Genomic DNA, 25,903 nt, shown 5'->3' on the forward strand with positions numbered 1-25,903 from the left:
ACCCTTTCACTCCCATGAATGACCAAGACAGAATTTCTCCTTACAATCTCAATACATTATCAAGCAGACAAGTGGAGAGAATAAAGAAAAATATCAATTAGGGGATTATTAGTTGACCCAAACACAAATTCTCCTAACTAACATTACAATAATTGTACTGGAGACAGTAAGGAGAATTTCTTATGAGATCGTGGTGGTGAAAGGGTTTAAAATCCTTGTTTCACTGCATACACATTGCTCGCATTTTTCCTTACCCCTAAAGGACTTGGGAAAATACTATGCAGGTGGTAAACCCCCCCCCCCCCCATGGTCACTCACTGGAGGATAAGTTTTTTTTTTTTGTTAAAACCCATTGCCTATGATGATAAGCACTTGCTCAACTTGTTACAGAAAGCTTTCTTATCTAAACTCTCTTTTTCAGCTTGGAGGAAGGGTTTGATGATGATGACCTTCCGCAACTACAGGACGACATTCAGACACATAGAAGTTTCCAATACTAGTCAGATATATGGTGGTTTGATGTGAGGCAAGTGATGCAAGTCCTGCTTTGGATGTCAGAAGACAGTCCCAACATTTGATATTTTATCTGTTATAAACTAAGGAAGTGTATATTTTGTAGATCAGACAGGGGAGTGAAGTCATTATGACTTACTTTATTGATGTTGCCCTAAACCACAAGAAAGCGGACAGAAAGAAATTGTTTTATTTGACTTACGCACTCACAATCAGATCATCTCTCCTGAGGTACGACAAAGTGCAAGTTTGTAACTTGCAGTAAGAATGATAATCTTTTCATTATTGTTGAGTCATATTACTCTTAGGGTAATATAGTATTATTAGCTGAGTTGATAACATAAATTGGCCACCGTAAAGAGTTTGAAAGCTGACGTTTCGAACGTTAGCCCTTTGTCAGAGCGAAGGACTTGGGGCTAACGCTGAAAACGTCAGCTTTCAAACTCTTTACGGTGGTCGATTTACGTAATCAACTCTGTTGCTAATACTATATTACCCTGTTATACTCTCCCACCGACGCAGCACCAAAGCATGGAAAACAGATAAAAAAGTTGATCTCAACAACTTTTTGAAGCCATATGTTTTCCATGGTATTAAATGGAGAGTTCTGCAGAGTCGCATTGCGGTGAAAGATTTTTAAAAATTCTGCAAAATGAACCACAAACATATTATCACTTGAAGAAGTGTGTTTTATTGTCACAAGTCGAAGGAATAGCTCCTTTGCTAAGCACGTATTTTATCTTATATTCTTCCAATTTACATCCGCGAAACCTTTTGGCGCGTACTGCTGTTGCGGAGGACTGGGTATAGGTATTTTCCAACCATCGTTCAGAGCATTGTTGGCCGACATGATAGCACCCTCAGAGTACCCCCGATAGGGATAATATGCGCTACCAATAACGTAGATCTCCTCTCCTGCAATAGGTCTCTTTGCCCATTGGGTGACTTGCTTCATGGAAACGCGGCTTCCAGGTTTCTGTAAGTACCTTGAAATAAAGAAAGCGTATTCGGGATGGTCTGGGAGACTTGTTTTTATGACAGAACTGGAGTCGAAATAGAAATTTTCCTTTTTAACCCAGTGTAAGATTTCAGAGTTCTTTTATGAGTGTCAAGAATAATCCACATTTACATTAGTTTTGGTTGACTTCACCTTATGATTGGTCGGAAAAAAACTTGTGTCACACATTCACAACCAATGGCGACCTGATTAATAACCTTTTCCTGCCTCAGGAAATTCACTCATTACAACATTGAGTTTCATCGGCTCGTTTCATTCTTTTCCTTGGCTCTGATTGGTGATTGAAATAGCTTTTGTCTGTTTTCACGACACTCAATCAAAAGAAGAGATAGGTAGTCTGACGCAATGACAAGAGGGAAAAGAACACACTTCAAATGCACGACAGGATTGCTAGGTAATTGTTAATTTAAAGTACTACCCTTTTCAGTAATGATTACAATGGCTGGCCTTCAGAGAGAATTCTCTTACCATGCACCTTCGTTCCAATACTGATACACTGTGCTCAGAGGTTTGGGGATTTTTCTGTTAAACTTGTATTCCAAGGCGCGGTGAATTTCTCGGTCCATGACGTCTTTTGGTAATTTGAGGATCTCGCCCCATTTTTCGCCACAAACACCGTCCGTGTAAGCTACGTGAAGAACTGCCTCACCATTTCGACCGCTCCCGCTGGTAATAAACGAGACAATTATTGAAAAGATAGGAATTTTTAAACTCGGTATTAAAATTAATAGAAAAAAAAAGATAGCTTTTTCGCCTTGTCACAAGGCTGGAACCCATGAGGAATCGAACCCCAGACCTTTGGAAAAGAGGAAAAAAGTGATTATGTTGTATCGATTTAGAAACGAAATTATTCTAAGCCGATACGGAGCTTTGATATATATTGATGAGAATATACAGGTATATCTTGTCAACAAGCCCCACCTATGTGGTAACGTCCATCCAAGACAATCACTGTTGGATAAAAATCTCTCCATAGGATACAACTTGTCCTTCACATTCGTGATTTCTTCCCACCACGCCGTGGGGTACACTGCAGCCCCCTTAAATGCTGGGCGGGGTAGGATGGACTGAAATTCTGGTGCACGCTGAATCTGTTCCGCTACGCTGCCGCTGACACTTCCAAACGCACCCGGAGGAGCAGCCACAACTAATTTCCCAACGCTTACTTCGTATTGTGAAGTTTTAAGGACGAACTGGTTTGTTTGTTTGTCTATTGATAGAATCTTGTGGTTATCACCCGTGAAAATTTTTGTGCCCAGACCTCTTGCCGATTTGGCCAAAGCCTCGATGAATGCCGACATCCCTCTTAAAGGACGAATCTCTTTTCCTGTAAGTGCAGCTAGTTGTTCGTAGAATTCTACCACGCCTTCTGGACTACCGTCAAGGTCTCCATCATACCCAAAAACGTCGAAATAAAACCTGGAACCTTCAGGTGTTAAATAGTGCTTCTGGAATGTTTCGAACGTTGCGAAATTGTGGACTTTATCGACATGTTCTTTTCTGAGTAGATAGTCCAACATTTGCGAACAAGTCATGTCTTTGAATTTTCCTTGAGTTAGAGCCGGGAATGATTTTCTTTTGATTTCATGCTCGTCCCGTGCGAAGAAACCTCTAGTTTCTGTTCGAGGATTTGAGTAAAAGTTCCAGTCTTTGTGAGGAATGTTTAGTCTGTTGAGGATATTCCTATGAAACAAAAAATTTTGTGCACAATTGAAATTCAAATCGTTTCAATTGCACTACTAGCAAGTTGAACCCAAGAAACAGAAAAAAAATTTAAGACTGTCCGCGAGCTAAGTGGTCAACCAGCCGGAGCTTATTCCAGTTTCCATAGTGTTATGGCATAATCTAACCCACGGGAAATACTACCATTCCACAAACTCAACTACTTTATTAAACAGCAAATAATTTTCTTAACAAGGAGCAGTTCCCAAAACCAGTACAATACTTATCGTTCATAACCTTCATTAAGCCCACCACAGTCTATATCCCAGCTCACCACTGGCACAATCTCACTGGTGTCTCCAAAGTTACCGGCCTTGGAATGAGCAATCTTCCGCGGTAACTCTCGGTACAGCTTTCAAAACAGTCGTCGCTCCGACAACAACAACTCCTACTACTTTTACGTAAGTGAGTCTTTATATTTATTTACAAAGTGTTCTGGAGCATTCTAGAGGCTCACATAAAAACTATTTTAGTAGTATTACTTAACAATTGCGTGACTTGATGAAATGTTTTGGAAAGTGCTTTGGTATGCAAGTCAGCATGACTCAGCAGTCTGGAGATTTCTAAAGGCTTATATTTACAACAATTGCTCATAACAATAGAATGAGGCGACTAGCAGTATAAGTACTCCACCCTGGAGCAGTAAAAGTACTCCTCCCTCTCCCCCGACATTCCATCAGGCCTCCTGGCCCGACATATCGCCGTTACCCGTTCATATTCTTGGGTAAAAAGAGGCACAGTTAGGGTAAAGTATTTTACCCAAGAATACAACACATTGACCCGGCGAGGGGTCTGAACCGGACTCTAATCTTTATAGAAAGAACAATACATGGGCGCGCGTAGATATGGAATTTCTCTTCGAGTGTTCAACTCGATAGCTCACGGGTGAGCGGAGCGAAAGAGTAAGATATCGAGTTGAACATGAAAAGATAAATTTCATATCTTCAAGTGACCATGCATTATTTTGTATATTGTATAGACACAATAGCCATTTAATAGTCCAAAAAATGAAAAGTCGACTTTATATTGAATGAAAAAAGCAGGATACGCAATCCACGAAAAAAAATCCGCATAAAGCGCGTTGGAAAATCCTTGTATAACACCGTAGTTTATTGGGTAATTCGTTTTATTGCACCGCCAGCAACTTGTACCAAAACAAGAAAAGATACTCCTGAAACTAATTCACGCCTACCTCATGTTGTAGTGAGCCATATCGATTCTCCATGCTCCGAGACCTGAAGATAAAGCCAAAATGTTGAAGCATCATAACATATATGTAATATAACTATTCTCAAAACAGCACGGGCAGTTTTAGACTTCAATCGATAACGTGCCGGATCTACGGGACGCAAATTCGATAATCGATTCCTCTAAGGGGACTATGTTTTTTTCGTCCTATGCTTGACATAATGAATAAAATCAACGTTCTATGATATACTTTCAATTGCGACGCAAGATTTCTTTTCCCCTGGCATCTTCTACCTATTTTTTGACACAGGAAAGAGAGGCTTTTTGGTTTGATTTATCAGCTGAAAAGTTTGCAGTCAAATGTGCACACAACTCCATATATTGAACAAGGTTGTGCTTAGTCTCTGAATCGTATTTACCTCCATATCAACCTACACTAGCTAATCAGTTGAAGGACAAGTCCGCTCTAAACCTTACATAGACTGAACAATACAGATTAATTTTTAATTGACAATGGCGCCTTATTAATGTAACAGCACATTCACCGAATTCGGCTCACTTCTCATTGGACGATACTTTTGGATGAGAACACAAGCTCCGGCGGAAAATTTGGTCAAGTACAAGAATTATACGCTTTACTGACAGTATTTCTGTGAGAAACTCATCGGAAGAAAAGAAAAACGGTAATGCGTGAAACCTTCAAGCGAAGCCATGAGCGAAGCTATATAAGAAGGAGACTCTTTTTTTTTACCAGAAAACTGGTTTTGCACTTAGTCTCACTTTGAAAGCGAGCCCGCTCAGATATGTCAAACAAGCCTCGACTTGATGTATTCGACCCCAGTTCTCCCGAGTCGAGTGCATTGGCTCACTTTATCATCACACTTACCTACTACTTCATCTGGTACTTGAGGAAATACATAATCGAAGATTCTTCCACCAAGACGAACATCTCTCTCAAAAACACACACTTTTGTTTCCTTCTTGTGTCTCAGCAGTGATTCCGCCATGTAAAGTCCCGCCAGACCTCCACCGACTATGGCGACATCACAATCCATTGGGGTCGCACCTAGGGGGAAAAGCTATAAGAAAATCGTTGTGTAATACGCACAGGCTGGCTTGCCTTTGAAAGGTCGTCCCAAGATTTCTTTCCACCTCTCAAGTCCAAAAAATTGGGTTGAAACTAATTGAAAGTAACACTTACAGAGTCCGCAGGTCTTCCTGCAGGCTTGTTTGACATTCACATTTGTTGTGCAAAGTTTCTTGTAGTGTACACAGAAACTCTCTCCGCTCAAGTCTTTGCATTCTGAAGAGCAAGAAGCTAACATGACGAGTAATCACACAATCACACAATAGAAATAGTTTTAGAAATACTTCGCAACTCAGTGTCCAAACACTGCAGGACTCGGTGGCTTCATTTGTTGCTTTCTATATGTTTGGCGCTTCTAATGTATCATCTAGGCGAGTCAGGCATGAAATTAAATTTGAACCGAACGGCTGTATTGGTCGCTTAATGTTTTTACACCTTTAAGACCGGGTATATTTTCTTTGCTCTGAGTTCTCTTTAGCTTCATAAGATATTTACCTATTTTTTCCGTGTAGTTATGTTCGTTGTCTTTTTTGTCGCGCGAATAAGAAGATTGTTATTCGCTGAGCTCTCTATTCAAGATGGTAAATTAAATATCTACCCAGAGTTTTGAGAGCCGGGTCAACAAAAGTGTTATCTTTTTTCAGATGTTTCCTCTGCTGACACGAGACAAAGCCATTGCATAATTTCGTTTTCTCTTCTATCTTAAAGGCTCTCTTTCTTCATCCTTAATCCTCCGTCCCAAATTTCAGCGAAAACAGCCAAACATGTTTATGGGAGAGAAATTGGAATTTCATCTATACTTGGAAGAAGGCTCAGGTTGTCGTAAAACTTCGCTAAATTCTTTTGACAAAGCGAATTTGGTAGTTAAATGGTGTCATTACTTTTTCTTACCGGGTGTGGGGGGAGGGCTTTGCTTTCATGGATAAACGCGATGTATAAAGGTTTTCTGATAGGATATTGTAAAATTACCTAATTTTTCTTCCAATTATTTTTAACTGGGCGTTGGTGGTATAGTGGTTTAGCATAGCCCAGGCCTGCCTTCCAAGCAGTTGACCCGGGTTCGATTCGCCGGCCAAACGCATATTCTTTTTCAATATTTTTGCTTACAATAGTCATTTCTTTCCTTGTATCTCACGCTGTTGTTCGACATCTATTGATGAATCAAATTTCTATATGACTAAAAACAGTAATCTCGACATTACAAACTCTTTACTTGTTGTTAGTAAATGTTGTCATTACTTTTCTCTCCCGAGGGCCTTTTTTTGCTTCATGGAGTAAACCGCGATTTATAATTTTTCGATATGATCTTTAAAATTACCCTAATTTTTTGTCTTCCACTATTTTTTAACTGGGCGTTGGTGGTATAGTGGTTAGCATAGGCTGCCTTCCAAGCAGTTGACCCTGGGTTCGATTCCTCGGCCAACGCATCTTCTTTTTCATTTTTTGCTATATCATTTCTTCATTTCTTCCTTGTCTCTCACGCGTTGTCGACATCGATGGCTGAATCAAGTTCTATCAAGGCTAAACAGTTAATCTCGACATTCAAAACTCTTACTTGGCACATTTTTAGCAAAAACTTCTGTTGCTAAAGGCTTTCACCTGAGTTCCTTACTTTTTACAACTTATCAAGTTGTATAAGTTTTTCCTTCTTATTTTTTTTGCAAGTGTTAATCAACATGAACGAAAAAACGAGATGCTAAGAATCTATTGTATCAGCTCCCGATAGAGGTCATCTTGCCAATATTATCAGTAGCTGGCGAGCTGCTAAATCTTCTTAGCTCAAGAATTCAAGATATACTCTTTCATCGAAGAATATCACTTTAAAAATTCCTGAAACAAATTTAGCTAAATTTGGAGTACATCGTGAGCAATGCAAAAAAGCCGATTGAAGCCCAAAATTAACACCAAGGAACACTTTCCTACTTCCATTTTCAGGTTCAACACAGTAAAGTAGCTGGTTACCGCTAGCCTCGGAGCATGACCTAGTTTTCTCAAGCACTTGTAACAGCTGGAAGCATTCAGAGAGTTTACTGTGACATTTGTATTTGGCCAAGAATCAAAGTAAGTTTTGCTGTACGAAAACATCAGTTACAGGACATTTTTAGTTAAGTTTGACAATGACATAATTTTGACGACTGTGGTACCGAGGAAAATAAACGAGGCGCTGAAACTTGGAGAACGTTTCCAAACACCATGTTTAAACGGAAACAAAGGAAACTCTGGTCTATTACAAGACTGGTAGCACTGTTAGCGTTTTTCTGTTTTGCTATGCTGGAGCCAAAGATCACTCTCTCTCTCCTTTATCCCTCGCTGTTACACATTTCTTTTGTGTGAATAAGTTAGGAGAATTTGGGTGTTACATCAAGATAAAGAATTCTACCCTGATTAGTTTTTGTGATATTCTCATCACCTGTTTGCTGAACTCTGTATGGGACTTATTTTAAGAGGAGATTACATGTTAATCACTTCTGGTAGAAGAGGAAAAGTCACACGGTTCGCATTCTGTGTACACACATTCAAAAAACTAAGAATTTGATTCTCCTTGTCGTTCGACTCAAGCATACGTACAACAAATTAAGATCACCATTGCAAGAAACAAGTTTGATTCCTTGTGGATTCTTTCGCTTGTGCCCTGTTTCCCTGCCTTCCTCTATTTCCTAGTTTCCCCCTAATTAAAGAAGAATCCGATCCGAATGTTTGGAATTATCTCAGTCTGAATCAACAAACTAGCGGCGTTTTGTTTTTTATCATAACGTTGGTTTTTATAGAATAACTGGCTTTTTTTTTTCAACCCCAAGAAATTTTTTATCCAATGATATTTTCTTCCAAAAAAAAAATAAAATTAACCAAGCATAGCCACTCAAAATATATTTAAGTTCACACATTGCAACCAGGTGGAAAATCAGGACAGTGGTTTGACCTGTTATTTACTCTGGTTTTACAAGATTTTAATAAATGTAACCGAAGAAGTTGCAAATTCATAAACCCAACGTTTTCCGACAACTCCTGAACCCAAAGCCTTCTTCAGTGGTGAATCTAAACGCTGCAACAAAAGGTCCTCTTATACGATCATTAATTACTGTTTCTTTTCTGACGAGGTGTAAATGACCGCTTCAGGGAGTCCTCCCATTGTCAATGGGTCATCCATGAGGTTACTTTTCGTCACCCAAAGAAGAACAAGAAAATACCCCGCAGTTTAACCTCTCTTTTTAAGAAGTCCAACCGAACGAAACACTTACCTGCTTGAAGCAGTGTTTGCCTAAGTAAACACTGCTTACAGTCACATGTTCCATACCTTAGAGTGGCACCATTTCCGGTGTGATTAGCCAGGATACTTGCATTTTTCTCTGCACCCTACTGCAAAGGACTCCTGAAGGGCATCCTGTGGAAGGATGGCACTATTACAGTAAAACAAAGGGCAAAATTCAGTTTTCAACACCGTATTAATGTGACATCTATCCCTTTAGAGTCAGCGGGCCCCAAAGAATCCTGGGTCACACTTACACGGGCCAGTTACCGGATGACAAGTTCCATGTGGAAACGGTAATTGGACGATTAAACTCTGACTTTACTGAAGCTCGGTGGAAGTCTTGCACAACACCGCTGTAATGAAGAAAACTTCCGCAGGTTTACGCAATTTTGTCGGACACTGAAAAAACATTTTCTCCACACGACAGACTTCGGTAAGGGAACCGAAACACAATATCCATGCGGACAGCACAGGAGATGTTTCCATGTTCCTCCCCCTAGCATATTTTACACTGCCTTAAAACTTTCCTTACAGACAAAATAAAATCGGAAATCATCTGGGTTTTGAGCTTGAATGAAAATAGAAGTCTGACTCTTCAACTAACTGCTGGTTGTTTCGAAGCGCTCCCGCCATATGAGTTGAAGGCTGGGCCGCTATGCATCTGCGGCGAGGTTACGGAGCTTATTTTTAAACATGGCAGCGGTGGTTGTGTCTTCTAAAATGGCAGGCGTCCGTAGTCGGCAATATTTAAAACATATTTTTAACATGTCTATGTTACTTTTTAGAACCTCAGCACACTGGTAAGTAGTTTTTAATTGTTTTTTGCTAGTTGTTTATTTGCCATTATTATAATTTATTATCATATACAGTTTTGGCAGATACGACCATTTATGCTTTTCTGTTTCTGAAGTCCTCTTTCTTCGGCGGGTACCCACCTAGGAAGCCGTTAGAGTGATAGTATCTTGAGTTTTATCGAGAGAAACCAGTATTCTTCTCTACCTTTTTGCTTGCCACTGGCGTTTACGTGCTAATGAGTCAAGTAACGCTGCCACTAAAATTACCTTGGGTTTCCTGCAGTACGAGTAAATCATCGCAGCTCCTACTCTCCGTTGATTCTACGAAGCTCAATCAGTGCTTAGGACCAAAGCAAACAAGGATGACGTAGAATTCTAGGTTTAATTAATTGCAACCTCGTTCCATCCGGGTCCCCTCTCTTCACACCCCCTTGGGAGGGGTGACCTCGGTTGCGGTTTGGTTACGTGTCTCCCCAGAAAAATTAAGGTTCGAGGACCACCCCTCCCTACTTCGCGTTCTTTTTGTATCTACTAAAGGCACGTGATCCAGCTGCAACCAGGGTCCCCTCCTCGGAAGGAAGGAATAGAAAGGACCCTTCTTGGGGTCAGTTGCATATTAAACGCTGACCAATCTGAAAACGGGAAATAAGCAATTAATTCAACCTCATTTCAAAAGAAGTAGCATAGTAACCAATTCTGAGTATATGTTTTAGACTGGCGTGATGTCTCAGTGTCTATGGCAACTTTTGAAAAAATGTTCCGCTTTGCAGCAGACTGGATAAATTTGCATTTGCATTTTCGTTTGCAATTCGCATTTTCACATTGAGCAATCTCGGGAAAAATGTTTTCCAACTTACGGTCAACTTTCAAGTCTTTTCACGTGAATTTCATCAGCAGATTTCTTCTGTTCCCACCCGCTTTGAATACACAGAATAAATCAAATTTAGTAACTGCGTAGTGGAGCACCCACATTGAGAGGATTGGCCAGAGTTGTGCAGCTGAAAGTCTTGATTCTGTTCGCAGAAAGAAATTTGTCGGCTGGTCTGTGGTAGTGTTATCCTCCACTGGATGATTTACCGATGCAGCAAACACTCGACATCCCCATTTGAAAAGGACGCCTGCAAATCCCTGGCGGTAATTCTCGCTAAACATTACATACAACCATGGTGTCAGGGCGGCATTGAAATGAACCAACAATAGCCGCAGGTAGAGGATACCACAAGGAACATGTACACCGTTTTTACGAAGAACCATCAATATGAAATACAGCGACCAGCAAAGAAGAAACGTGGAGACCACCACTACAACCATTCTGACCACTTTACGATTAGTTTCTTCTCGACGTTTTCTGAAAGCTCCTGAAATATCGTTACCAGGGATTTTCCTTCTACCCAAAGCGACAATGATGGCGATGTTCAACACAGCAGTGATTGAAATGGAATGGCGTACAATGCTGTGAACACGAACTTGAAGTATATCATCGCCGTACCTGCGCCAAATTTTACGTCAAAGTCGACAATGCAGTACATCTTTTGTTGGTATTTATCCAAGTCTGTTGCCAGAAGAGTTGGCGTTTGAACGCTTATCGCGATTACCCATATCACGAGAATCACGAACACGCAAGTTCTCGTGGTAATAGACGCTCGTAACGGGAATTTCACGGCCAGTGACGATCTAAGGTGATAGCCACGATTGTAGAACAGAGACAATGGTGGATATTTCAACTAGGAATGGTAACATACGACAAAATATCATTCCAAGCAAATCGCTCAAGAGCCACCTGTACCCGAACAACAAGATTGTAATAACACGAGGAAGGTACACTAGTGTAAAGATCGAGTCACTTATCGCCATGTTTGCGATAAAGAAATTAATAGTTTTCCTCATTGCTTTGTTTCTTAACAGTACAGCGAAAACCAGAAGTTGCCGGTTATGGCAAAAAACGCAGTCGGCGCGAACGGCGCGACGCGAAAAGCGCGAACCACTTTCGTGTCGTGAATGAAACAGGCGCTTCGTGTACCAGTGTTTCATTCGAAGTCGAAGTCGAGTTTGAAGAAGACGCATTTCTTGTTGAGTAGCACACTTTTATAAGAAAAACCTTCTTCGCGGGCTGCTAAAGCAGCTGAAGTTGGCTATTTGGTTTTCGTCTGGTTTCGATTGTCTTTTAAATGTCGTTTTGTGTACAAAACTTGTTTGATTATACGGTGCACGCTTCGCTATATTATACATGTCACATTTTTCGACAATGACTGATAAGAGCGCTAATGAGAAAGACAAACAGTAGAAGAGGTACATTTTTTTTTTCCGCGCGCGCTGATTGGCTAGTTTGAAGGTGATTAGCCGAGGTCTTTTCATCTCTAGTCAGCCAAAGAGCATCATGAACTAGCCTCCCGCCTCATTACGGTCAGCTGAGAGGAGATTGTGGTGTGCCAGCCGGTATCCAGTATTTTCGTACCCATAGACTTTTGTACTCGAAGGATTCGTACCCCAATTCAGACAATTTGAACGATCGAACCCAGTTAATGTCGGTTTGTAACAGATCCGCTGATCGATTCGTACCCGTCCCAACTTTCAGTGACGATCAAAACCGAGGAGAAATCACGAAATACCTCACGCACTAGTGCGTTAACAGTTGTCGATTGTTGAGTACGAGAAGTTAGTATATAGAGTCAAGCGAGTAAAATATAAGTAAAGTTCTGTTGCGCAAACTTGTGACCTTCTTTTCAATCGCAAGTTACTATTTTGCGATAGCCCAGTAACGTGCGATTGCTCATTACAACTCGCGATCGCGACTGGTAACTCGCATCAACTAATAATAGTTGACATCACTGATACATGTGTCATCAAAGATGGCTGACGGGTGTTAGTTGGAAAGAGACGATTTGGGAGAGGTGCCTTGGATGTTTTCAATGAGATGTCATTGTGTCAAAAACCAATTTGGTGAAGATGCGTTTGATTTGCCCGAGAATGGGCAAAACATTATTTCATCTAAAGGTTCTTACTTACAATGATTTTAAGACGGAGACTTCGGGAATCTCTAATTAATAACTTACTCCTCAATGCAACTGATCTAGCACCGTACAAGCTACATTTTTCACGCGATACAAGTTTAGTAAGCCAGCTGTGCTTGCGTTGTTGGTGTTTGCATTTTATGTGCGTCAAAATGGGCAGGTAAGTAAAAATGATATAGGCTTGCACCGCGTAACGAGAAAAAAAAAACTAGTAATATTGCTGTTTTGAAACTTTGGTTTTGACAAGACGGAGGGGAGGTGGTGGGGTGAGATTTTGAAGGTCAGTGGGGAGGGGGCGGGGTGTGTTGAGATAGGTTTGAAGGTCAGTAATTAGCAAAGAAAAGAGAAGGATGATTTTTGTGTCTCTAATCCTCCGCAAACTGAACATTCTTCGTTAACAAGGGCTGTTTTCAATCTACATGTAAAAGCGTATCTTTATTAACTCAGTTTACAAGCGTTTATAATGATCAGTTCCTTTATATTTTCAAGTTACAAACTGCAAATAAATACTGAAAAAATACGTTATATTTAGGCTTAGCTAGAAAAATAAGCCCGGGAAACTTTTGCCTTTTCTTTGGTTATTATGGCTCCAAGGTCTTGCCCTCCTCCCTCCCCCCACCCTGTACATAACCGCGTAAATGAACCTCACTCCAAAATTCGACAAAAGGAAAAAAAAACTAAGAAGACCAATCGTTTTTTTATCGCTTTGAAAGGATCGGGGAGCAAGTGATTTTGCGGCCGATCACATGGTTTTCATGAGGAAACGGAGAGGTGATCAGTCGTCGCCAACAGAGTCTTAGAAGAATTAACTGCCAATGAGGGGGGGGGGAGGGGGAGAGGGGGGATCAGAAAATATATTACAAAGCTTCATGGTAGGATCAGGTAAACTTTATCGTGACAGTACCAAAATCCGACTGCCCCCCCCGACCCCCGGCGATAAATGATGGTGGTCCTTTTTGCACTTCAAAATGATTCCTTAACTGTCCAAATTTTTAAATGATAACTGACATTTGTATGACTCATTTTTCTTGATGGTTATTTCCTCTTTGGAATTATAAATCACTTTGCAAAGCAAGAAGCTATGGCGATGTTAACGACAAATACTACAGCCGTAGGAAACAATGTCTCCCAGATCGATATACCAATCAGTGACTTCGCCAAAACTTCGTTTCTTGAATCCTGACGACTTTCTATGGCAACTTGCAGAATTTTGAAGGCGTATTCTGTGGAGAGTGCGCCAAAAATGTGAAGAAAATGATGGCTGCTTCCTATGATATCGAATTTTCCTGGCAAGAGTCGTTCTGGAAGTTTACTTCCATAAAATCAACCCGCCCACGATTGAGTAAAAGCAGTGACGTCGAAAGTACGTGATTAGCAGCTCATTGCAGGCGATGAAAGATTGACATGTCGTGACAGCGTGACAGCTACACATTGTCACGCCAACTGCAAGAGATAATACAGTGTTCAACCAGCCAGCGAACACTGGAATTATGCGGATTGCCGAGCCGTGCTTTCGTAAACCAACTTTACTCTGGCAGCAAAAGAAAGTTGCCAGAAAAGATAAACTGGCACCGATGATTGTGTAAAACAATGCAGATTCGAAAATTCGCCATCCAGTTTGAATGGGTCGATTGTAGAAGAACATAACTTGACCGGAGGTGTAGGTGTAGATGCTAATACCGGCATAATCAAAAAAGTAGAAAACTCTGTGCAGCTTTTCCGACCGTGAGTTAAATGTATGAGCTGTAGCACTCAACGCGTAGATAGTGACGCTCCCGATAGCCGATGATAACATTGGATAATAAAAATCTTGTTTCGGCGAGGACGAACTTCTTCCTAACTCAATCAGACCACGGAGTACCGCACGACAAAATATAAACACACCACGATATGGCTCCACATATTAAAAGTCTCATTGTTAACGTAGAAAAGGCTTTGTAAACATTCCCAGGTGCTGCTGTAAGGCTTCCGATACCCGCTAAGAATGAAAGCTTCTTGGAAATCGGGTGCAACTTCGTCGAAGTTGTAGAGTAATTTCTTCTCTGTAAAAATCCCTCCGTTGCATGTCGATTTGATCGATTCGTTGTTGTGGTTTCGGTTGTTGTTCAGTTTCGCTTGATCACACGATATGTTCCTGGATCCGTTTTTCATTTCGAGATAAACTCTTGCCGTTGAAAAGTAGCTTCTTTACTTTTCAGAAAGAATGTTTGATGAGTGATGACGTGAATCGAATCTCGGCCGGAGTATTAAGAGCATCCTGTGCGACCGGAAAGGCGTCACTCGCTCTAAAGTATTCAGAAACCTTTCTAGCGTCTCCTACATTCGATCACGCACGAGTCACGCTCATACCTCTTCAAATTCCAGCTTCACCAACCTCGATAATAGTCAGTCAATTTTAAAACTCGTCTTAAACAATCGTTCCGAAAACGATGCCAATTCAGTTGGGAATATCATTTGTCATTATTTTTTATTCCAAAGATTTCAATTGTTTTAATTAGCAAGTCAAAAAGGAACGCCATTATTTTTAACATATTTTCGCTTCAGTGACAGTCAGCTTTGAAACCAATATGCCTTATTTGCCTCGTATTGCAACCTAAAATGGCCCATTTTACACATTAGTAATGTGTCATTTTACTTGCCCAGGGTGCGAATTACGTTAAAAAAAAAACAACTGCGGTCATGAGCAATGTAAACACATTAAATCATGATATTTGAATAATATATTAATGTTAAAGAAACCTGTTGTACTATATTGAGTCTCTCTGGGCAGTTGTACCGAAGCGAATTATGTTTTAAATGAGAATTTAGACCTTGGAACTTATTCGAGAGGATACTACTTTTTTTTTTCGTGATCAATTAAGTCGACAAAAAACTTGAGTTCTGGAAGCTCTGAAGGGGCAAGTAGAGTTTGTTTTTAACGATCACCGATGGAAACTCGTTTTTACGTTTAAACATACAATTGGAAAAATGATTGATCTGCGTTAGCTTCAGCAAGGCGATGGCAACGAGGACGTGTCAAAACAAAATATCTACTTGATGTACAATAGCCTAGCAAGTGCGTTTTTCGACTTTGCACATTATTTAGCTGTCCTCTGCAAAACAACCAAGTCAAAGTACCATAATCTGCGGGGTCGTGAACCCCGACAGGAAATTACTTAAGTTGCAGTTTGTATTGGGACTCAACGCTTCTCACCTGTGTTCTGATGAAGTGAAGCACTTGTCTCTTCCAGCCATTTGCGAAAATTATTCATTCATCTTTGAATCGACGTCATCTTCGGTTGTTTTCGTCCAGATTGATCAAGATTAAGAGAGTTCCCCTGACGCATGAAACCCCAACCAGTTCCGACTCGTGGTTCATATATGTAGATAGCTAGTTTTTTTGACCCGACTACGTTTTCTTTAACGATTGATACCCTTTTCACGTTATATTTATGGATGGATGATTAACTGATATGATAGTTTTACTACAATAATAACTGAACCGTATTGTCGCACTGTGGTGATCGACTCGAATTTTTTTTTTTTTACCTGTAGAATTACGTAACTGAATCTGCTATTTTCTGCCTCTAGGCTCTGGCAAGCCTTGGTAACATCATTATCAACAACTCTGTGACACGCAACGTCACTTTCTCAAAAGCAGAGACAGCAGTGATGCTACTTCGATTTTTGTTTTGCTGATTCGAATGTCACACTATTCAAATGCTCATGATTTGCGAGGTTCATCAATTTACTTATTTTCCTTCTCTAGCCGTTATGCGGACTCATAAAACTTACTCTCCAGTGAGGCGTGCGGTCGAATAGTGTAGCGCTAGCTATCTTATTGTCATAAGTTTGGCTCGATAGGCGAGGAAAAACATCGAGCTTGTCGCTATTTTCTTTTCTATATTGGTCCAAAACGCTGTGGCTGCCAAGCAAACTAAATACCAATTGCAATTTTTCTATACTTTCGTAGTTCTGCGACAAAAAGTCATTAAACTCTACCGTTTTTTTTTTGCCGCTTAATAAATTCTGATGATTTGTAATCTCGCTAATACCGGTTATGCATAATATGAAACTGAATTAAATAGTTGCATAATAATTATACTTGTACCGCAAACCAAGCATCACCTATTTGTTTACGTTTCGTTGTTGTATATTGACGCAAGACGCGACAGAAGCATGCGAGCCTCATGTTAGGCGATTTGTGATAATTCTGAATGAAACTGGGATCCTGACAGGGAAAAACTGTTGAAAACTTCGGTAAGTTAAACGAATATCGTGATAGTTTCGTGAAACTGAAATTTTCTATCCGTTTTGTACTCTATCGTAAACAATCACGGTGTTCACATTTGAACTGAAATTACTGAAATCCATCAGCTACTATAGATTCTATCTCCTCACTAGAAATGGGCTAGAACTCTAGCCAGGACGAAATTTGAGCGGCAGGGTTTAAGAGTGAGCTGATTACACACGAGGCTCTATCGTATTAACATACGTGTATTGTTTAGTGAGCATAAGTAGGCGCTATTTATTTCTACAAAGCAGCTACGAAAGTGAATTCTTAGCAAATTTGATTTGCACCGTTCTGAGCGCAAGTATCTCGTTTTCATGACTCCGAAAATATTTTAAGCGATACGTGCTGCAAGTGAAAATAAACTATTTGTAATTTTTAGTCGAGATTTACATAATGTTGTTATCGCTTTCAAGGTACGTGACAAGTTAATTGAACCAATTTATTTGCCGCGTGTGAAAAATCTCTCTCGTCTTAGTGATCCTTAGTTTTATTTTCATTTGCCATTAGAGCATTATTTCGTTGTTCAAGGGATATCTGTGTAAATTAAGCAAATATTTCACGTTGACGAGGCAACTTGTTACACCTCATCATTAAACAAATTTATGCACCGTCGCCGTTAAGACCCAGTTTTCCTCATATTTGGAAGAAGTCCAAAGTCTGCGACAAACTGAACTCATATTTGAAAAAATTCCAAAGTCTGCAACAAACTGAACCTGGCAAGCAAAGTCCAACTGACCGATGATAAAGTTCGCTTTTGACATTATTCTCCTTCAGTATTTTAAAACTGACCAACAGCTGTCGATAATTTTTGTAAAATTCCGTTCAAGTTTATTCATTCGTCTGAAAAGATTAGTCTGAATAACTTGTGCTAAATAACTTAACTTAGCTTTAGTCCTATGGCCTAGTGCTGATTTTTTAAAGAAATTTTCCCTCAACAGGCATTGAATCTCAAGGAGTCCAATTTTCTTTTAAAAAAGTAATTACGAATAATTATTTTCAGCAATGCGTTGAAAAAGGCGTCGGGCTCTCATTACAGTGCACTCTTAACAAAAGCCTCTTTAGGATTCTGAGGAATGTCAAAGTAGGTTTGATTGTTTAGTCCTGTTTCTGAAATGCTTTTCATCAAAATAACTTAAACTGAAGTTGAACGTGGAAGTGGATTCCATATGTCCAAAACTTTTCGGTTAGCTTTAAGTTATAATTTTTTAAGTTGACTTCGAGACGTCGTCAACTAGTTTTTTTTTTTACTTTTATAAATGTAATATCATGGTCTTTTATGGCAATTTTTTATAATAAAATTGATTCATTATTTATTAATACCGATCCTTACGAATTATCAATACCACCAAACTTTTCGTGTGTTCCCTTGAAAACAGTGTTAAAAAAGTGTCCAATTTGGTCAATATATGTTTTGATCATTCCAATGAAATCTAGGTATACCATATTAACACCGCAGTCTTTAAGAAACACTCTTATTCCAACTTTATATTTCTGTCAAACTAAAACTCTTAAAGTGGATCTGAACTTCATGTGCAGTTTTTCTTTCATTAACTTAGCCGAATGATAGTTATTTAAATACCAATTTCAGTGAATGACAATAATGTGGTCACCGAACTTGTCTTTTTAGCTGAGGGCACAAAAGAAGCAGATTAAGGGTTTTTTTTTAGGCTTTTGGGTTGCTATGGTCACCTTGATCTTTAGAAAATTAAGTAAAGTTTTGAGACCAATTTCAAAGGAAGAATTACATAAGTGTGAGAGCCTCAATCTCTTAGAGAATCGGTGTTTGAAAATAACCAAAACACAATGCAAATTTCTTGCTATTTACAGACGAATAGTAAAGAAAGCTTGGCAATGACTTGTCGTGGAAACACATGGCAGAACAGAATTTCCTTCCTTCTCATTTGTTCCTTTTACAAAACTGATTTTTCAGAATTTGGGAGGTGGGTTTTTCAAGGATATGTAGGTCAATTTTTTTGCCATAGCAAAAACAACTAAAACTTTACAAGCGAATGCATCTTTACTGTTTGTTCTCTACACAGGTCAACGTGCTTTTGCTATCGTTAACAGAGGCCGAAGGATGGTAGACAGACAGCGAAACAGCCTTAGCACCACAGCTGCTAACAATAATAGTAGCTTGACAGTTGGTGCAATCGATAATGACAGGGTCATTTTTGAGGAAGAGGAAATGCCCGGGGGACTTCGAGAACCTTTCATCAAGTCAGGATACCGGCGAGCTTACAGCACGCCTTGGCAGTGCTTGAAAAGCCTTTTCTACATCAATAATGAGAGTGTTAACGTGTGGAGCCACATTATAGCGGCACTATACTTCGCCGTACGCTATGGAACGGCTGCATCTACTCAGGTGGACTCAATTTTAGATCCTTTCAATTTACCAATTTTGGCCTCTGCCATGGGAACTGTAATTTTGTACTCTTCCAGTGCAACTGCTCATCTTTTCAACTCCATTTCTGAAAGAGGATACAAAATCTGCTTCTTTTTCGACTACGCAGCGGTCAGTTTTTACACATTCACCTCGTGCCAAGCTATGTTCTTCTATGCTCGGCCAGTGAATTCTCAGTGGAGGATCTTTGAATCGCCGGCTTTGTACCTGAGCCTAGCAGCCCTGTTTTCGTTTCTTGTGACCTACGGTTGCTGCAAAACGGATGCTGCAGTCAACAAGTTCAGCACTTTTTTGCGGATGTTATCAGTAATCGCCGCTTGGATTCACAGTACCTTACCAATTCTGGTTGGCGCGACTCTTTGCACCTGTCACGTAACTGACAAGAGTTGTTGGTCCTCTTCCGCCTGTAGCAGTTTACCCGTTAGATATTACCTGCGTCACGCATTTTATACTTTTCTGGCGGGTTTCATGTACAGCACCAGGCTACCTGAACGCCTCATTCCTGGAAGATTTGATTTGGTCGGGAACAGTCATCATTTTCTACACGTCTGTGTTGCCATAGGAACAGAATATGCCTTCAAAATGGTTGAATTTGAAATCAACGCCCGGAAAGCCAGGGGAATGTTGGAAGAGACAACCGCGTACGTGTCCATTCTCAACACCTTGGTCGCGGCCATATTAGTGATGTTTTTGAACGCTTGTATTGCATTCTGGTTTTCTATCGCTCTTAAGAAAAAGGAAAGTTCTCATAAAAACTAACCTGAGAGCATGAATTGGTCTCTTTAGAACTAAGTGACTAAGAAAAATATGTTATTTAGGAAAACATGGTTGCAAAAGAACCAAATGAAATAAACCTGTTCAACAGAATCTAAAAGCTGGGAGGGGGTATTTGAGAATGTAATGTAAAACGCTTTCAGTTTGTGCGCTAAGCAATGCAAAAACCGCCGTTGGTGACCGTGTGGAATTGTATCTGTGATGTGAACTATCTTAAGTTCTTTGCTGTCGGCTCTGAGACTTTGTCATAACCTTTTTTAACCCCTCAGCCTCAAAGAGTGACCAGCATCTAATTTCTCTTTACAGTAATATTCCTGAATTACGCATTAAGGTTATGAGAATAAAGGAAATGAGCACCAACTAAAGAAGCTATTGATTTTTCAGCAAATTTTCCATTTCAGTGCCATAGGAAATGTACAAAGAACAGTATGGATGATATGCACACTAAAGCTAAAGTGTACTGAAGGGTTGAAAACTGGCCCTACACTGACACTGTCCCTTTATCGTCTCGATGAGCCATATAAAGCCACTTTTTTTGCCCCAAACACATAGCTTACCTGTTATTCTGGTTTAGGTAGGAATAATGTTCAGATCGTTTCGTAAGAATACGACTTGGAAGCTCTGGGGGCGAACTTGTTACATTCAGTGATAAGTTGAAGATGTCGAGGTGGGGGCGAAGTTGTACGGGGCGTAATTACTATAGGGAGAAACCTTCATACACCTCTATTCCTCCCATAAGCCCAGTGGCTTCCTGGGTCTCCTCGCCTTCTAGCTATAACCGCTACAAATAAATTTTTGTATTGTATAAATAAGGCAAATAAAAGATGATAAAGGATGATTCCTGTGTACCGCGCTAGACTTCGATTCGAGATGTATGGGGTCGAGCCCTGACTGGGTCATTGATTTGTGTTCTTGGGTAAGACAGTTTACTCCCACAATGCCTCTCTCACCCAGAAGAATAAACGATGCCAACCAATGACCAGGGGCACCTAATGACATTCTGGGGTGGCACGCTAAGAGAAAAGCCCACCTTCTCATCAAGGATTAGCGTTGTTCAACTCTTAGCCGCTCATACGTGGAATTGTGGGCCATATTCTTGAGAGTTTCTCTCTCCACCTCAGTCCCACATGTGCACAGATGTATGCATGCTTTAACCACTGTTAAGGGGTATCCACGCGACGTTACGAGGCTTTCGCCAACCATTGGGAACGCACTTTATTGATGGTAGCTCAAAGAGAAGTTTCATTTGTCTCTAAAAATAATTTTGAACTGCCCGACTAGTACGAAGGCAGCTCCTTCCAGTCTTTGGATATGTAATCATAAGAAGAGAGATTCTCTCTTTCGTAAGCCTGATTATTCATATCACTTACGCCGTAGCCTGTTGCGATTCTTCAATCCAGTTTAGCTAATGAAGCAGTTACATCAATGTCGATGTACTAGAAAAAGTCAATTTAAGGAAGTGACTAGACCATGAAAATAACTTCAAGCTCAAGTTTTTCCTCTAAAACTTTGTGTTAATATTAGAGCGCTCTTTTGTTTGTGTTTCAAGTTTCCAAGACCCTCAGGTTTTTCGCCTAAGCTTGCATATATTTGCTCACTTACTGAATAAATGTATATTGCTTTGCATAACAAACACATCATTACTTGGATGTAAGGCTTCATTTTTAACGAAATATATTTCGTTCACGAACTCTCTAAATTAAGCAGTTTTTGCAAAACTAGAATTCAGGCAAGGAAAGTTCTCTTTCAATCATTTTTTCTCCGAAAAATTAAAAGAAAAACTTGAGAATGCCGAGATCGGTAGGTCCCTAGCTCAGTCATTTCCTCAGAAAATCTGTCTTGCTTTGGATTTCTCTTGATATTAAAAATTTCCATAAGTAAGAATTATCAAAATTTCAATAAACTTAACGCTCAAATATTAAATCCATCAGAGTTTTTTTTTCTCCTGTCACGGTCAGCAAAGAGCGTAGATGACAGGATCAAAAATTCACGATCACCTTAGGTTTCCGTGCGTGTTTCTTCCCAGGTATGTTATTTGTTCATGTTTGCCTGTTCTATATTTGTTGACATTTTCTGCTCAAAAATCTTATCAACTTGGCAACACTTAGTTTCATTCCCCCCCCCTTGACTTTTCAAGTTTATTTTTACAAAAGAATGAACTTTGAAAACGAAGGTTTGATCGAGGGTCTCAATGTGATTACCCGTTGGCCGTAAAAATGCTAAAATTCAGCTGATAGGCTTTAAAATTGAAAAATTGTAACCGCTAGTCGTAAAAAAGTTAAACGTAAAAATTTTTATTTCAATCGCAAGGGAAAAGAATTAAACATTAGCCGTAAAATGGCCAAAATTTTAACCGTTAGCGTAAAACCCATCATCCCTTTGAAACCCTTGTAATCCTGCGAATCAACAATTATTAAATTTAGGCACCAGATGTTTTCGAGCTATGAAACGCTCTTTGTGAAAAGAAGCTAGCAACACAGCTACTTTACCTTAAAATTAATTTCCCTCACCATCTTAAGAAATATGCTCGATTTACACAAATGGTCATGCACTGAGTTATGGGGTTCATTTGAATTATATAGGAACTGGCCTATTCACAGAAGATCCAGTACCGTCGGTGACGGACATGTTAAGGCGAGGGAAGGTTTCGAAGAATCAGTTCCAAAAGTTTGGTCTTTAAATTTACTGTTTTTTTGATAATTACTCACATATTTTCCTTTGCCTAGCAATTTGATTTTCGAGTTATTTGATGAAAAGCAGTTCCCAGGTCTACTAATTGTTAATTATTTTCACCGGAGCCTAATTTCTTGATAATGGAATGGGTATATATGGCAGGACTTTAATTTCGCGAATTGGCCACAAATATGCATTAAAGGGAAATTAATTTCGCAAAATTGTCAAATTACTTATCTGCATTAACAAACAGTTAGTCTTAGAGTTGGCACAACTGCTTTTAATTTTCCATAACAATAGTTTCCAAAACCATATTAAAACAAAACGGAAAACCTTTTGACACGTTCCTTTGCAACAAAGCGGAGCTGTACAAGAGCACATAACAAAGCCTATTTGCGATTTCAGCTTTAGGACATTGTCAATTTCTTCGAATAGATCCTCCGGAGGAAGAGATTACCCACGGTTTGCCACCCTAGAAACTCCTGCTTTGTCCAATCTTTTGGCAACGTAGCGCTTTCCCACATTGTTAGTCAAGTGTAATGATTTTGCGTGCTTAATTTTCGCTAAAACTCTTTCATGTGGGTCTTAAACTTCGCTATTTTTTGACAACCGTGAAATCGCGAAAATTAAGTCTTGTGAAAATAAATACGCGAAAACATGTCGTCCATTGTAAATAATAAAAAAGTCATTAGTTCACAGCCATCATATTTTTTTTATTACTTTGTTTTTAGATCTGATCGACAAGTAATCATCTCTTTGAAAAAATTCAGTGCCTGACGCAAACATATGGAGGACAGCTTGCGCAATCGCACTAAAAAAATCAAGGAAATCAAGAAAATGATAAACCATCACGAAAAGAAGTTGTTCAACGATGAAGAGACGACTGAGTGGCATAGGGAACCGTTCATCAAGTCTGAATAACGAAAGCACAACAGTACGTTTTGACAGTGTTTAAAAAGCCTCTTCTATTTACACAACCAAAGTTTTAACGTTTGGAGTCATATCTTGGTGTCTTTGTATTTTCTTGTTCATTTTTCCTAGACCTTAGGCGAGGAAACTCATCCGATCTTTGATCCTTTCAATTTACCAATGCTCTCTGCTGGAATCGGAACAGTAACTGTGTACCTCACAAGCGGTTCAGCGCATCTCTTCAACCCAATGTCTGAGAAGGCCAACAAAACCTGTTTCTTCTTCGACTATGCGGGTATCAGCCTAATGACCTTCACTTCATGCCAAGTATTGTTTTTTTACACCCGACCAATGAATACTGGTTTGATGATCTTCGATTCTCCTTCTCTTTTCTTCTCAGTAGCAAGTTGTCTCAGCTTTCTCGGGACGTACCTCTGTTGCAAGACTAATGCTATCAATAATCTGTTCAGCACATCTCTGCACGCAGCTGCATTTCTAGCCGGCTATTTAAACACGACAGAGCCTTATTTGGCGAGTGTGGTGTTTTGCAGTTGTCACAAGGATGACACGTGCTTAGTATTCTCTGCCTGCAGTAAATTATCCCGTGATTTCTACCTTGGTCACGTGGTAAACATGATTTTATCCGGCCTCCTGTATAGCGGCAGGTTCCCCGAGCGTCTTTTCCCAGGGATGTTTGATTTAATTGGCCAAGGTCATCAACTCATGCACGTTTTATCTGCCATTGGAACAGAATTTGCCTACTGGATGATTAAACTGCACAGGAAGCAAGCACAAGAGAGTGCAGTAAAAATGGTAGCTACACTGAGTCGTGTTTCACTGTTTAATACCCTGATGCTAACTCTTTTGATGCTTCTGTTGAATGTGGGTATCGTCTTGTGGTTTGGATTAGCGTCTAGTAGAGAAAGCATGGACACCGTTGAGTCTGCTGAGTGAGGTACCGCCAAGTGGCTGGAGTATCGTGTTAAAACATTCTGATGCTATCTGTTTTAATTCCTGTATTAAACTTGGGTCTCGTTAAATGGTCTGGATCGGCTTTTGGTGGTGTTGTCATGAACTCGAGTAAAACGTGCGGCTGAGGCAAGGGCATTGAAACTAAAGAAAACAACGAGTGGTACATTATTATTTAGGTCTTGGTGGTGGCCATTCTGATGCTTGTTTTAAATGTGGGTTTTATCCTATGGTCTGGTTTTGGCATCTGGTGGTAACGCCATGAACCGCGCAAGCTTTCCGGGCAAGGCAAGTGTTTCCTGACAACTGTAAGTCGCGAAAACAATTTTTTGGTGTAGCTTTGTTGAAATCCTGATGCAATTCACTCTGATGCTTGTTTTGAATGAGAATCTTCCCTTGTGGTTTGGATTGGCTTCTGATGGTGGTACCATGGGCTCGGATAGGACGTTCCAGTGAGTTACAAGTGCATCCCGCTGATTGCAACTCACAAGAACGAAGTGGTTTGTTTAGTCCTTTTCTAACTACATGAAAGTAATCGCTCTGATGCTTATGGTGAAAATAGGTCTGCTCGTCTGGTCTGGATTGGCTTCTGCTGACAACTCCATGGAGTTGTCAGCAGAAGCCAATCTAGACTCAAGTAACTCAAGTACAACCCTTGAAAACCAAGTTTTTTGTGTATCCTCGTTCAACATACTGCCTGTCTTGAGTGTCGGTCTTACTTTGTGGTTTGGATTGAATTCTGGTGGTAATACCATGAACACGACTGAGAGAAATAGACCTTTCTCCAAAGTAGGGAAAAAACTGGAAGCACTTTTTTTTCTTTCGTCGTGTTTACCATCACTTGTTGTTTTAAGAGCGGCTTAGGCCAAATAAAAATATTCAATTCTTTTCAATAAATTTGATTTGACCCAAAAACGAGGTCCGTTTCAAAATAGCATTTAAACAAGTGCGTTAGATCAAATTCGAATGTACAATAAAAGGCATCTGATTTATCCATCAAAAGCTTTCCAGGATAATCTCAGCAGAAGATCACGGTCAAAGTAGCGATTAAGTTCAATGCGTTAACATCAGTTTAACTTTAGACCACTATACCGGCCTAAATAAGTCCAAAGTATGGAAATTACCTTTATTCGTGCCAACCTTCTAAATTTTTGCTTGTTCTTATACAATTATGGTTTATTCATTCTCTTCGAACTTTTCTCTAATCACACCAAACAAATATTTTTTGGTTTCTAACTCCATTAATTGTGTAAGTACAAACAGTACTGTTTTACAAGCGAGAAAAATCGAAGTGGAAACACGTGCACACGAAAGCGGAGCA

General features: G+C 39.9%; 3 protein-coding genes and 2 pseudogenes across 3 annotated transcripts; 2 read left to right on the plus strand and 3 right to left on the minus strand.

The window, feature by feature from the left end:
- Positions 1-1,015: 1,015 nt before the first annotated feature.
- On the minus strand, positions 1,016-5,774 carry LOC131786857 (L-amino-acid oxidase). Its single transcript, XM_059103929.2, has 6 exons — positions 5,643-5,774; positions 5,328-5,507; positions 4,446-4,488; positions 2,453-3,214; positions 2,000-2,197; positions 1,016-1,499 (listed from the first exon to the last, which is right to left on the minus strand). The coding sequence occupies exons 1-6, from the start codon at positions 5,764-5,766 to the stop codon at positions 1,250-1,252; spliced, it is 1,557 nt and encodes a 518-aa protein (XP_058959912.2). The 5' UTR covers positions 5,767-5,774; the 3' UTR covers positions 1,016-1,249.
- Positions 5,775-10,448: 4,674 nt separating this feature from the next.
- Positions 10,449-12,031, minus strand: LOC131786876 (RYamide receptor-like; annotated as a pseudogene).
- A 1,015-nt stretch (positions 12,032-13,046) lies between these two features.
- LOC131786839 (membrane progesterone receptor epsilon-like) lies at positions 13,047-14,850 on the minus strand (annotated as a pseudogene).
- Positions 14,851-16,672: 1,822 nt separating this feature from the next.
- Positions 16,673-20,847, plus strand: LOC131786842 (membrane progestin receptor gamma-B-like). The gene is made up of 2 exons (XM_059103910.2): positions 16,673-16,822; positions 18,896-20,847. The coding sequence occupies exon 2, from the start codon at positions 18,934-18,936 to the stop codon at positions 20,014-20,016; it is 1,083 nt and encodes a 360-aa protein (XP_058959893.2). The 5' UTR covers positions 16,673-16,822; positions 18,896-18,933; the 3' UTR covers positions 20,017-20,847.
- A 2,643-nt stretch (positions 20,848-23,490) lies between these two features.
- LOC131786875 (membrane progestin receptor gamma-like) lies at positions 23,491-24,567 on the plus strand. Its single transcript, XM_059103948.2, is given in 2 exon segments — positions 23,491-23,712; positions 23,746-24,567. Coding segments are annotated over 2 exon segments (1,044 nt in total).
- Positions 24,568-25,903: the final 1,336 nt, after the last annotated feature.

This window comes from Pocillopora verrucosa, chromosome 9 (assembly GCF_036669915.1).
Source record: "Pocillopora verrucosa isolate sample1 chromosome 9, ASM3666991v2, whole genome shotgun sequence".
In the NCBI taxonomy this organism is placed as follows: Eukaryota; Metazoa; Cnidaria; class Anthozoa; order Scleractinia; family Pocilloporidae; genus Pocillopora; species Pocillopora verrucosa.